Below are 13,166 nucleotides of genomic sequence, written 5' to 3' on the forward strand. Positions count from 1 at the left end.
GAGGTATCGACACACATGCAAGCGATTTTTCCCATGCCCTATTGGATGTCGCTTCTATAATGACTGGTTTTCTTACAGCTTTAGCTCTGTGCCCCCTCCTTCCCCGCACCTACCTTCACCACAAACCCTTCCCCTTCTATCCTATATTCAAATCTTTTACATTCTAAGAAGAGCACTCCCTCCTCCTTCACCACTGAATTTCTTGAAAAAGCAGTCTACACTTGCCTAATTCCCATTCCTTGCCTTTCCTTTGTGACTCAATCCACTGCAGTAACACCACTCACCCTCAACCAGTCTACTGAAACACCTCACCGGACAGCTTAACGCAGTGATCTCTTGTCACGTTCCAATTCCCAGCTGTAGGCAGGCATTTCCAATCCCATCTATGTTCGGGGCCGATCTTCTGTGTGATGCTCTGCTGACAACCAGCTCCACACAATCAAAACGGAGCTGGCGCATCCCTTGGACACGCTCTCCCTCTCTCACTCCCCACTGCAGTTCCGGAGAGTTCTGTGCATATACTCACACTTGACAGCATGGACTTTTCCCTCGCCCTCTCTCTAGCTCCACTCCCACATCCGGACTTCCAGGTTTGTCTGCAACCTCTCCTCGTCACATGCCTTGCCACTTTCTAGACACTGATGGACTTCACTCCCTCTGTGCTTTCCCCTTGAGATTCCGGCATCATGTTATTCCCTCTGCCTGAAACAGCCATCCTACTGAATCTGGATGGGGAACTTCTACTACCTCTTGAGATCCATTCCAAGCAGCCTCCCCTGAGGGCCTTTCCCACCACCCTGTCCCATCTCCCCATAGCACCCCGCCCCCTAGGACCAGAAGAGTTCCCGTCACTTTGTGGCAGAGTTGGCCGTGCTGGCCGTGTCCGCCTCCCTCATTGACATTTGAGCCCTTCAGACAGCCTTTTTCAGTTCTGCATCTATACCCAGAAAAGCGTTCGGAACCTTGAAGTGATTCAGAAGAGGTTATATTTCATAAAAGAATGTAAGAGTTTCTCGTTCCTGAAGTGTGTAAGACTCTGTCTCTGTCACCTACCGTTTTAGAGCTGACACTTTTTTAGGAGACTTCCTTTTCAGTTTGGGCAGGGATCTGTCCTGTTCAAACCCCTCATTATCTAAGAGCTGCCTCATGGCGATGTTGGCGAGCTGCTCCATTAACTTGAAGGTCTCGCTGATGCTGAGAAACACGGAGAAGAAATGTTCACCGGACCTCGTGCTCACTTTGATCACATCAGGCAGAAGCAGCGTGGCGTTCTTCTCCAGCTGTGTGATGTCCACCCACCGGATCACCAGCTTGGCTGAGCAGGGGAACAAACTGGTCAACACCGGGCCCCTTAAAATCCCCGAAGGATCCTTCAGTCTCACAACCCAGCCCCCGCCCGCGCTGAACTCCTCTGAGTGGGCATGCCCCTTATTTATTACTGTTTTGTCTGTTTCAGAGACAAATTCGGACCCCAGAAATTCCGAAGTCATCATGATTATGAAGTCCATGTCGATGACATTTATCATAGCTTCGGGGAATCTCTGTTACTTAATAACCTTTTTTTTAATAGTGAAAATAACTGACTTCACTTATTATGTAGTTAAAACACAGTGTTGACCGAGTCGTAACTACAGGTCTGTTTTTGGCATTTTGACGTGGTTTATGCGTTTAGGGCAAACCTCAGCAGACTTTCCCAAGCTTCCCTCTGAAATTCGAGACAACTCACCTTCCCTTCCCATAAGGAAAGAATAAAAGCAAAGGTGGTTAATACTGAGGTACATCCAACCCTGACGGGGGACCTTCCCCTTCCAGTAGCTGCAAGAGTAATAGTTGACGAGCTTCTCTTCCTCAGGCATCCCGAACAGCCTGTGGAATTTCACAATGGCTTCTTTAAACTTCTCCGTGTCATCATCTTCCTTCACATCATTGATCTTGTTATACTCTGCAATGATGCCCTAAAGCAAGGAGACAACGAGGCACGCCAGGAGCATTAATAAGACTAGGGCTGCTTTTCGCTGCCTGCTGTAAATACTGGAAAGGAAAAAACCAATTCCTAATGCTAGAATTTTTTTTTTAATTGATACATTCTTTTTCAAAGGCACCCCCCAAATTCTAAGCCCGTTACCGAGGAGCACTTGTGCACTAAAAGATCTTCAAATAACAATATGGATTTATCTGTTTATTGGTGCTAGTCATTTTAAGAAGTTCACTTATGATGAAGCCCATGGTTTTATTCTACAAATGAGGAGATGTAAAGATTTTGCAAGTTAGACTGTTTTTCCTAGCTCATCATGACGAAGTCACCCCAAAGGTCAATTTCTGCTTTTCTCAACATTACTACTTCATTAAGAGAACAGAGATGGTTGGCTTTCATGCAGACCAGGGGAGATCCATTTGGAACCAGGGCTAATTCGGGGGTGAGCAGGCTCTGGTCACGTGCTGCGTCAGGGAACTTCAGACAACCACGAGGTGGCATGAGGGCCCTGGACCTCTGGGTGGGGAGAAGAGCCAGTTCAGGAGAAGGATGGACAAACCTTTCCCAGTTGGCAAATATACCTACAGCCTATGTGACATTTTGAAATTATCAATGCCTTTAGAGGGGGAAAATATATATATATATAGAGAGAGAGAGAGAGAGAAATAAATGAATGAGTAAATATATATATATATATATAAATGAATGAGTAAATAAAAGTGACTGAGTGGGAACCCACTAGTAAGTAGGAGCAGTTGGGTTTCTAGGCAACCCCAACGGCCAATCAACTTAGAGTAAGCCTGGAGACCCTCAAGTGGGCTAATACCTGTTCCCCTGGACCACTTAGCAGGGCTCTGACCTAAAGTCAGAATAAGGAGACTATTAGAAGGGAGTGAGGTATAAAAAAAACCAAATGATACCCATGTTTTGAGTGGAAAAACATTCAAACTGCATTATCCCAGATCTACCAACTATCACACTTCTAGAATGCTCATCTAAATTTAAAAAAACAAACTGTTTCTAATGTGAGAGAATTTGTGAGGCTACAGAACTGAGACACAACACTTTGGAACGCTCCAGGGCCTAGTACGTAACATCAACAAACCAAGCCTTGCCAACTGATTTCAACAGTCAGGGTAATAGTCCCCATCAGGTTCAACTCCCAACTTCCCCACCTTTAAGAAGAGAGAGGATGTAGAATGCAGAACCTCTCCTTAGTTTGCTTGTAATTTTCTAGCCAGGTGGACCAGATGATGGAACAAAGGGATGGAACATCTCCTTCCTTTATGCCTTACAGGTTCTACGTAACATAAAACGGGTTATCCTGGTCCCAGGCAACAGCTCCACATCACTTAGAAAAATTACTACAATCCAAATATTTGGGATGCCCAATACAAATTTAAATACACAAAACACACTGACACAGAATTCACAAAAAGGAAAATTAACTTCGTGAACATGAAAAAATGTTCAACCTCATAATCAAAGACAGAAAATTCAAACAAGAAGACCCCAACTTTTACCTATTAAAGCTGGAAAACCATTTAAACAACCAGAATGCTGAAAAGTGAGCAATGGTATAATTGCACAGGGATTCTACTAAACTGACAGTCTCTAGGAAGGGCCACTAAAAGTGTGTAAACTAACTCAGTAATCAACATTTTGTAATTTGTAATCTATCCCAAAGGAATGAAACAAAAACTAGAGGAAGACTTATATGAAAAAGTGTTCACTGTAGTGTATTACTGTTTGTGCCTGCCCCCACCGGTCTCAAAGCTAAGGAGACTTCTAGAAAGAGAGGAATGGTAAGGTCAATAGTGGGATGATATTCCACTATTAAAATAACAACTAAAAATTTTATAACAATTCCAGTCAAGGAAACAAAGATGTGATACAAAATTATATGCACAGTAAGACTACTATGATGATAAAATGCACCCCAAAAATCTAGAAAGAAATATGCAAAATGTTATCTATGGGTTTGGATTATGGTTGCCTCCTCTGTAGTTAATTATTACATTTATAATTTATAAAAGTTAATTAAATCTCATAACAAATAAATTTGTTGGTTCCCTTCATTATTGGACAACTGAGAATGCTTAAACCATTCATTTGCACATGAATGACATTCTTTCACACATAATTGCATTAATAGCAATTCCTTTCTCATAATTGGTTTCAGGGGAATTAAATGTGACATTTTTGGTATAATAAAAACAGTGAGAACAGCTATTTGACATAATTGGTCCTTCTTTTCTTTTCTTTTTTTTTTCTTTTTTTTTAAGATTTTATTTATTTATTTGACAGAGACACACAGCCAGCGAGAGAGAGAGAACACAAGCAGGGGGAGTGGGAGAGGAAGAAGCAGGCTCCTAGCAGAAGAGCCTGATGTGGGGCTCGATCCCAGAACGCCAGGATCACGCACTGAGCCGAAGGCAGACACTTAACGACTGTGCCACTCAGGCGCCCCTTGTTTTATTTTCTATTTTTCTGTGTTTGTGTTTGTTTTCCTCCTGGCTATTGTCACTTCTAAGCAATCTGCATCTATTGCCCAAAGATAGTACCACCTGAGGGAGGACTAGCAAAACCTAACTGAGGACCTCGGTAGTGGCTCCTGGGCAGGGAAGAGGCCTCTCGCCCATCCCCACACCAGTCAGCGGTCCCCTGCGACACGGTCAAATGAGGAACCTCACACTCTCTCCATTTCCATTACTTCCCAGAAATTCAGACACATGACTCAGAAATGAAATGAAGAAGTTATAAAATCAGAAGGGTTTTATCAATAAAATAACTCTCAGTTATTCGAGAACACTCTTTTGTTTGGAAGCTCCCACCTCCTCCCAGCTTCAAACTGACCCTTCTGAAATCAGCCATCCTGAAGCAGCAAAAGATCCATCTTGGGGGCAAAGGGTAAGGGAAAGGAAGAGGGTGATATGTTATACGTGCTTTTGGGCTGCTCAGCCCTTCCTAATTTTATGTGGTCCAGTTAAAATTCCGTTCTCTCCCTCAAAAATATCAGACCCTAAAAAGCAATGATAGTCTACTTCTTTTTCTGATTATAAAACTACTACTTGTTCGTGTAAAAGTTTAGTGAAAGAGAAGAAATCAAGTAGAAAGTGACCATCCTGTGTAATTTTAATGAGAAGAGAACTATCAGGTCACTTCCTAGAATTCTTCCTTAACCTGGGTGTAAAGAAAGGCTTCCTAGTGATGACTAAAAATTTGGAAGGAATTTCTAATTTTGACTAAATAAAACATTTAAATGTTCCATGGCAAAAACTATCATGAGCAAAGTCAAAAGACAAATGACAAACTTAGGGAAAATATCTATGATCTATATCTCCAATAAAAGGCTAGTCGCCTTTATATAAAAGAACTTTTAAAAATTAAAGAAAAATAAGACCAAAGTCCCATAGAAAAATAGGTGAAAGACATGAGCAATCTACAGAGATATAAAAATGGCTATTAAACATTTAAAAAGATGTTCAACTTCAGTCATAAGTGAGATAAATGTAAATTAAAACAACACTAAAATATTTCTCCCCCATCAGATTGGCAAAGCCTCAAAAGCTTGATAATCTACTTTTTTGGCAAAGTTGTGGGAAAACAGGCATTCCCATACATGCCAGTGGGAATATAAAATGGTACAACTCCTGTGCGTGGGGGTGAATTTGGCGATATTAAGCAAAATGACAAGTGCATTTACCCCTTGATTTGGCAATCCCACTTCTACCAATTTATCATAAAGATAGATCCCCACAATACACACACACACACACACACACACACACACACACACGTGGAGATTATATATATATATGTAATATATCTCCATATTCATATATATCATGTATATTTTTATATGTGTGAATTATAATTCATGCATATACTATATGTTTGTGTGTGCGTATGTATATAACTATTTATAATTTCTAATTATAATGTATAATTTATATACATTATATACATTATATACATTATATAATTATAATGTATAATGTATACACACACACACGTGGAGATATATATATAATATATATAATATATTATATATATATAATATATCTCCATATTCGTATATATCATGTATATTTTTATATGTGTGAATTATAATTCATGCATATACTATATGTTTGTGTGTGTGTATGTATATAACTATTTATAATTTCAAAATATTGGAAACTACTTAAATGTCCAAGTGTAGGAGAGTGCTGAATTCTCTATAGCACATACACACATAACATGCACCTATGAAAAAGAATTAGGCACTAAATGCAATGTGGGATCCTGGATTGGATCATGGAATAGAAAAGGACATGAAGGGGCGCCTGGGTGGCGCAGCGGTTGGGCGTCTGCCTTCGGCTCAGGGCGTGATCCACATCAGGTTCCTCTGCTATGAGCCTGCTTCTTCCTCTCCCACTCCCCCTGCTTGTGTTCCCTCTCTCGCTGGCTGTCTCTCTGTCACATAAATAAATAAAATCTTTAAAAAAAAGAAAAAAAAAGGACATGAAGTGGAAAAACTGGTAAAATCCAAATAAAGTCTGTAGTCAACAATATTGTTTTTCTAAAGATCTATTTATTTGAGAGAGAGAGAGAGTGCACATGCATGCACACAGGACAGGGTGAGCAGGGGGAGGGGCAGAGGGAGAGGGAGAGAACCTCAAGCCGACTCCCCATTGAGTGCAGAGCCTGATAAGGGGCTCGATCCCACAACACCGAGATCATGACCTGAGCTGAAACCAAGAGTCAGATGCTTAACCGACTGAGCCACCCAGGTGCCCCTGTAGTTAACAATATTGCATTACTGTTCATTTCTTAGTTTTGATAAATACACTATGGTTACAGAAGATGTTAATATTAATGGGAGCTAAGTGGTAGGGTCTATGGGAATTCCCTCTCCTATCTTTACAGTTTTTTTGTAAACCTAAAAATTAGTATTTCAAAATAAAAACAAAACTATTAAAATGTTTTTTTAAAAAACAAACACAACATGTGGATACTCTCTATGAACTGATATGAAGTGTTACCCAAGAGTTACTGAGTGAAAAGAGCAACTGCAGAGGAGCATACGTACATGAAGGCTTATGTGTAAGAATTAAAAAGAAATAAGAAAAATACATACATCTGCCTCTTTTTACAAAAAGAAACACAGGAAGGACAAGCCAGATAAGAAGGAAGTTGGTTAACTACAAGAGGTTGGGGAGAACAGGGTAGCAAGGAGGCAGAAGGGAGTTAACGCTTTGGGAAATTTACAATTTTGGAAGCATGCTAATATTTTCTGCATGCAAAAAATGAAGTTAAACTAACAATGCAGCAAAGAAGAAAGGGCCTGAAACTGAAAGCAAACTGAAACAAAGGGTTGATTCCAGGACTGGGACAGAGAAAGTACAAGATGAGTTTGGGACATGGGGTGCCTGGGTGACTCGGTTAAGTGTCTGACTTCAGCTCAGGTCATGATGCCGGGGTCCTGGGATCGAGCCCTGCATCAGGCTCTCCGCTCAGCAGCGAGTCTGCTTCTCCCTCTCCCTCTGTGATCTCTCTCGCTTTCGCTCTTTCAAATAAATAAATAAATAAATAAAATCTAAAAAAAAAAAGAGGAGTCTGTGGCATCCCATATAGCAGAAGTAAAGTGTTCAAAAAAGCTACAGGGACATGTCACAAGGACAAAGGAGGCAATCTGTAGGTGTTTCCTCTAGCTAAACCTGGGATAGTGTGAGTGCCAAAATTATTAAGTCCAGTAATGAAACATGAACAACTGAAAAACACAGGAATCCACGAGTCCATAACAAAAATAAATCAATGAATAAATGCCAAGAGAGCTCTTGCTTATAGCAGAATAACAGGTGCCAACTGATAAATGTGAGAGAATGCTGGGATCAGAAAGCGATCGTTTTGTAAAAATGTCACAGCGAAGACTGGTTCAGACAAAAAAATCACGAACGGACACTAAATCATGGGGCAATTTTGATAAGGAGTAGGTTATTTGCATGGCTTTAGAGTGTTTTCCCATAGAACATTTCAAATTGTTTATTATTGGAAAAGGCAAAATTAGTAACTCTACAGTGGAGAACCCGGGTAGGTAACGCCTTGCTGGGTTTCTATCAGCCACGAGGGGAGATATCATGTGCCTCCAGAAATGACACTCTGAAAAGGACGTAAGGTCACTTATGAGGTGCTCCTCCTGGGTATGCATAATCAGAATCAAATCCTAGGAGACATCTAACAAAACCTAAAATGAAAAATATCCCGTTAAAAAAAATAGAAACACATACATAAAAACATGAATGTCATAAAAGACAAAGAAAGGCTATAGAAACGTTCTAGATTGAAGGAGACAAGAGATGAAAACCAATTCAACAGCTTCCTAGACTGGATCTTGCACTGGACTGAAAGGGAAAAAATGCTAGACACTGGGTCAATGAACAAGATTGGAGTATGTGCCAAATATTAAAGTATAATGTTAACGTTAAATTTACTGAAGGTGATAACTGCAGTGTTATTATTTAACAGAATGTTCTTAGAAATACACAGTGAAGGATTTGGGGGGGTGGATTCCCCTCAAACAGAAAGTAAATGAGCACTCCATTGATACTGTAAATGGGGTAAAATGTTAACAATAGGAGAACATGCAAAAGGTCTACAGGCTCTTATTTTTACAACGTTTCTGTAAGTGTGAAATTATTTCCAGTTAAAAGTTGAAACAAAACAAAACAAACAACCCTCTACCTGTATTTTTCCTCTCACAAATGTGGTGATATCATTCTCGTTTTCAAAGATGGACAGTGTCTGCAGTAAGTTCTGCTCAAGCCATTCCCAGTGTTCGGTGATTTCCTTTCTGGAACCGCCTATATGAATAATAAGATGATAAAACATGATACTAACATTTCGTGAATTTACAAGATACTTAAATAGACTCATTTCATCAATACACAGTGTCACTAAAGGAGACCGCTGTCCCAACAGCTCTGCCTTTAAAATGCTTTCTCCCTTTCTAAGTAAGCAGTGTCTTATAGTCAAGTCTTATCAGGTGGGTTCAGAAACTTCTCCGACGCTGTCTCCAGTTAGAAGATAGCAACACTTCTCCCACTTACTTCTCTGGATTGGGACTTGAGTACGACCCTCCACTTGTCTCCCTCCTAGAACCTGCATGCCCTTCACAAGGGAAGCTAGATCTCGTTAGGATACGAGGTTACGGTTGTTAAGTTGCAAGAATATGAGAGCTTTGGTATGCCCCTGGAGGTCTGATGTAACCACCTTCTATAATGGGCAAAAATGATCCTCGCTCACTTCAATTATGAATGAGATGTGAAAGTGGACGATCGCTGTGGAACAGCTGCCTGGCTCTCGCAAGCACGGCTGCCTTGAAATGTAATGGGATGAGGTCATCCTCACAGCCTCCGAGCAAGTCACCACACTTCGGTCAGTGATGAGAAGCATCAGTCACCTCGCCTGGCAAGCTCCACACTGACACAACCCTAGCCTTGTAGCACATGTAATGGGCACCGCTCTCCGCTCAGGGCTGCACGGGTCCCACGGAGGTATGCCGCCAGGATGTGGCTGTAAAGATACTGGGCTAAATTCCTTCCCCTTCCCCTTTTATTCTTGCTCTGGGATTGTTAATGATCTTGCAGAAAACCATGTTTTATAAATCATTCATATCCATATATATAAATCGTAGGCTACTCATCCCAGAATTAAGGAATGACTTTCTGATTCCACTGATTCAACCTCCAGGCATCTCCTTAGATTTCCAAGCTTTCTTTTCCTTAATTTCTTAACAGTGTCTCTTCTTCTCTTTGTTCTCTGTCACCAGTAATTCACGGTAAGTCAGAATCGCACTCTGACTCCTGACAAAGAAAGGCGGGAGGCACGAATGTGTCTACAATGATACTCAGAACTGTCAGAGCAGAACTAAAATCTCCCCGAGGTGAGGCAGGTTTGAGGGGTTTCAGAACCACTGTGTAAGGAGAGAAAAAACAAAACCAAACCCAAGTTCATTTTCTTTTCTTTTAACACTAACCACAAAAGCTGCCTACACGGAATACCGATGCAGAGGATGAAAGCAGATTTGTTCGTGGAGAGGCAGCGCTGTGAAACACGAAGAACAGACCGCTGATCTCTGTGGGCGTTACCCATGGCTCGTTATTTGGGGCCACAGTCAACCACAGGGAAAGACAAGTGATGACTCTGTACCGCGATGTCACGGAGAGAGCTAGAACGCAGACACCTGCGCCCCCTCACTCCGCCACCAGCCAGTGGATGACTTTAGACAGTTTTGTTTAATCTGTAAAATGGAGATGAATTAAACACACACACACACACACACACACACACACACACACACACCCCTTTATCCACCTCAGAGCAATGCTATAAAAATCCCAAGGAATAACGTCCACAGAGATACTTTGGAAAATAGGAAATATTTTTCAGATGCAAACAACAATGCCCATTTGGAATATTGAGGGGAATGAGTCATTTTGGAGTTTACCAGAGTGCTTTAAAACACTTCAGACTTCAAAATTTTAAACAGTCACTGGAAAGGTTTCTTTCTTTTTAAAGATTTTATGTATTTATTTGAGAGAGAGCAAGCAGAGCATGAGCAGGGGAGGGGCAGAGGGAGAGGGAGAAGCAGATTCCCCACCGAGCAGGGAGCCCGACTCAGGGGCTCGATCCCAGGACCCTGAGATCACGACCTGAGCTGAAGGCAGACGTGTAACCAACTGAGACAAGCAGGCACCCTGGTCACTGGAAAAGTTTCTAAAACATGCCGTGCCCTTCCTTGTCCGTAAACAGGTCCCTACCATCACCAGCTGTGACTGGCTGTGATAGGCAGATGGAGCCTGTTAATGCCTGCCATGAGCCCGCCACCCCGGGCACCTGTGCTTGCTGGCACTGTCGGATGTGTGCACCTCGGGACAGAGGCACTCCTGGAGACCCACGGGACGGCTGAGCTTCCACAGACCTGCCGGGCACAACTCCCAGCACCTGTCTGATCTTGCTTCTTCTTCTGCCCCTGCCTATGCTGATCGCAGAGGTGCTTTCCAGAGGCTGGTTTTCACACGGTCTGGCTATTGACTGGTACCTTACCATGCGCGGCCCTTGACCAGGTACTTGACTTTAGAGTCCTGGTTACGTTGGCTCTGGAATCCAGCCTCAGCTCACCCTCACTAATGTTCAATTATTCTGGATGGAAAAGTCTTATCAGCTATAAGACCCAGGACAGAACAGGTGTGCTTTCAGCTTTGCACATGCTGCCTTCAGAGTGTTCTTTCTGCACGTATTCACGTAAGCACACGCAGCCACCCACACATGCAGGGTAAAAATGGTGTAGGTGCACACATATACTCATTCAACAAACATTTACTCATACTTCCAACTGTCGTGGATAAAATACAAAGACATTATGGCTAATTCTCATCTTTTTTTTAATATATATTTTTTAAGATTTTATTTATTCATTTTTAGACAGAGAGAGCACAGGGGCAGGGGAGAAGCAGAGAGAGAGACAGTACCCTTGTACTAAAGCTCAGATTTACTATAAACATTGTTTCCCCACCTACTGCCTTCTCTGCCGTCCCAGGACCTGCTGTGTCCCACCCGTTACACTGTCCGTCATGTCCATGATCTCCACCTTGTACCACCTAACACCATATGCACCACCGGCTCTTCTACTTCTTGCTGCCCAGGATGGAAATCCCCGCATTTCTATCTTCGATTACTACCACTGCCCCCCACTGCTGCTGCCCGTGAGGCTTCCATTCTGCTCTCCATCTCCTGTTGCTTCTCCCATACTTCTGAGTGTCACATGAAAAGACTAGGCCTCTAGAGTTATCCTGAGCCGCTCACTGCTCCCGCATATAGGAGAGGAGCCGACACCGCATATCTCAGCATCTTGAGGTCCTGCAGCTCTTTCAGTGTGCTCAGTGCCTTGGGCCTGCTTCTGTACTACCAGACAGGTTTTGGAGGTTTCTTCTGGCTCTATCTATTATCTAAGATTCCAAAGTTCCAGAAGACTGAGCTCTAGATAAGGAAGGACTTTGTGTACCATTATAGGAAACCATTTTCACCATATACTACTCGAGAAGAGAAAAAGACACAAATGCCATCAGCCACTGGTAGTTTCAGGAATTAACTATGGACACTTATCTATACCCAACAGATACTTTTTTTTTTATTATGACCAGTTAGCCAACATCATTAGTTTTCGATGCAGTGTTCAATGATTCATTAGTTGTGTATAACACGCAGGGCTCATGACAACATGTGCCCTCCTTAATACCCATCAACCGGTTACCCCATCCCCCCACCCTCCTCCCCTCTGTAACCCTCAGTTTGTTTCCCGGAGTCCACAGTCTCTCATGATTTGTCTCCCTCTCTGATTTCTTCCCATTCATTTTTCCCTTCCTTCTCATAATGTCCTCCATGCTATTCCTTATGTTCCACGTATGAGTGAAACCACATGATAATTGTCTTTCTCTGATTGACTTATTTCACTTAGCATATTCCACTCCAGTTCCATCCACGTCGATGTAAATAGTAGGTATTCATCCTTTCTGATGGCTGATTAATACTCCATTGTATATATGAACCACATCTTTATCCATTCATCTCCCAAGAGATATTTTCTAGGGTGAGTAATGAAATATACCTTTTACATTTATTGCTTACTATAGAAAAGCACCACATTGTCTGAACACTTTCCTGAATGCTCCAGGTTCTGGGGACTAGAAGTACGATCAATAGGGATAAAACAGAGCTGGATTCCCTGACCCAGCAGACGAGACAAATTCTGAAGACGCCATTCTTGTAAAAAGTATTTCTGTAATCAGGTGTCCATTCCTGTCCAGTTCTCACTCCAGACCAGAGTCCACATTACCTCTCAGAGATCACAGAGCAAATGTCCTGTTAACTGCTTGAGACCCACTGTCACTTTGCTGGACCACTCTTTAGGAATGAGCGAAACGCCAAAGGAAAAATGTTGAAATCCTAAATGTTCCTTATAAATAGCTCTTTCCTTTCTCAAGACACTAAATACAAGTGCTGCAATAGTTAAGATCTTGGAAACTTTCTTTTGTTATTTTTGAAGGTGAGGTAACAGGGGCTCCGGTGCTGTGACTAGGGACTGGTCTGTTTACCCAGAAGTTTGAACAGAAGGTGTTAGATGCTCAGAATAAGGAAGGACTGGCTT

General features: G+C 42.1%; 1 protein-coding gene across 1 annotated transcript in view; it reads right to left on the minus strand.

Moving 5' to 3' along the window:
• The window catches only part of TBC1D9 (TBC1 domain family member 9), a 110,078-nt gene that overhangs the window by 44,253 nt on the left and 52,659 nt on the right, over positions 1-13,166 (minus strand). Inside the window, exons 3-5 of the mRNA XM_045798932.2 lie at positions 8,702-8,820; positions 1,727-1,955; positions 1,054-1,315 (exon numbers count right to left, since the gene is read on the minus strand). Coding sequence (XP_045654888.1) covers positions 1,054-1,315; positions 1,727-1,955; positions 8,702-8,820 — 610 coding nt within the window. The remainder of the gene's footprint in view (positions 1-1,053; positions 1,316-1,726; positions 1,956-8,701; positions 8,821-13,166) is intronic.

The sequence above is a fragment of the Ursus americanus genome, chromosome 13 (assembly GCF_024610735.1).
Source record: "Ursus americanus isolate L20-20 chromosome 13, mUrsAme1.1.p, whole genome shotgun sequence".
NCBI classification, from domain to species: Eukaryota; Metazoa; Chordata; class Mammalia; order Carnivora; family Ursidae; genus Ursus; species Ursus americanus.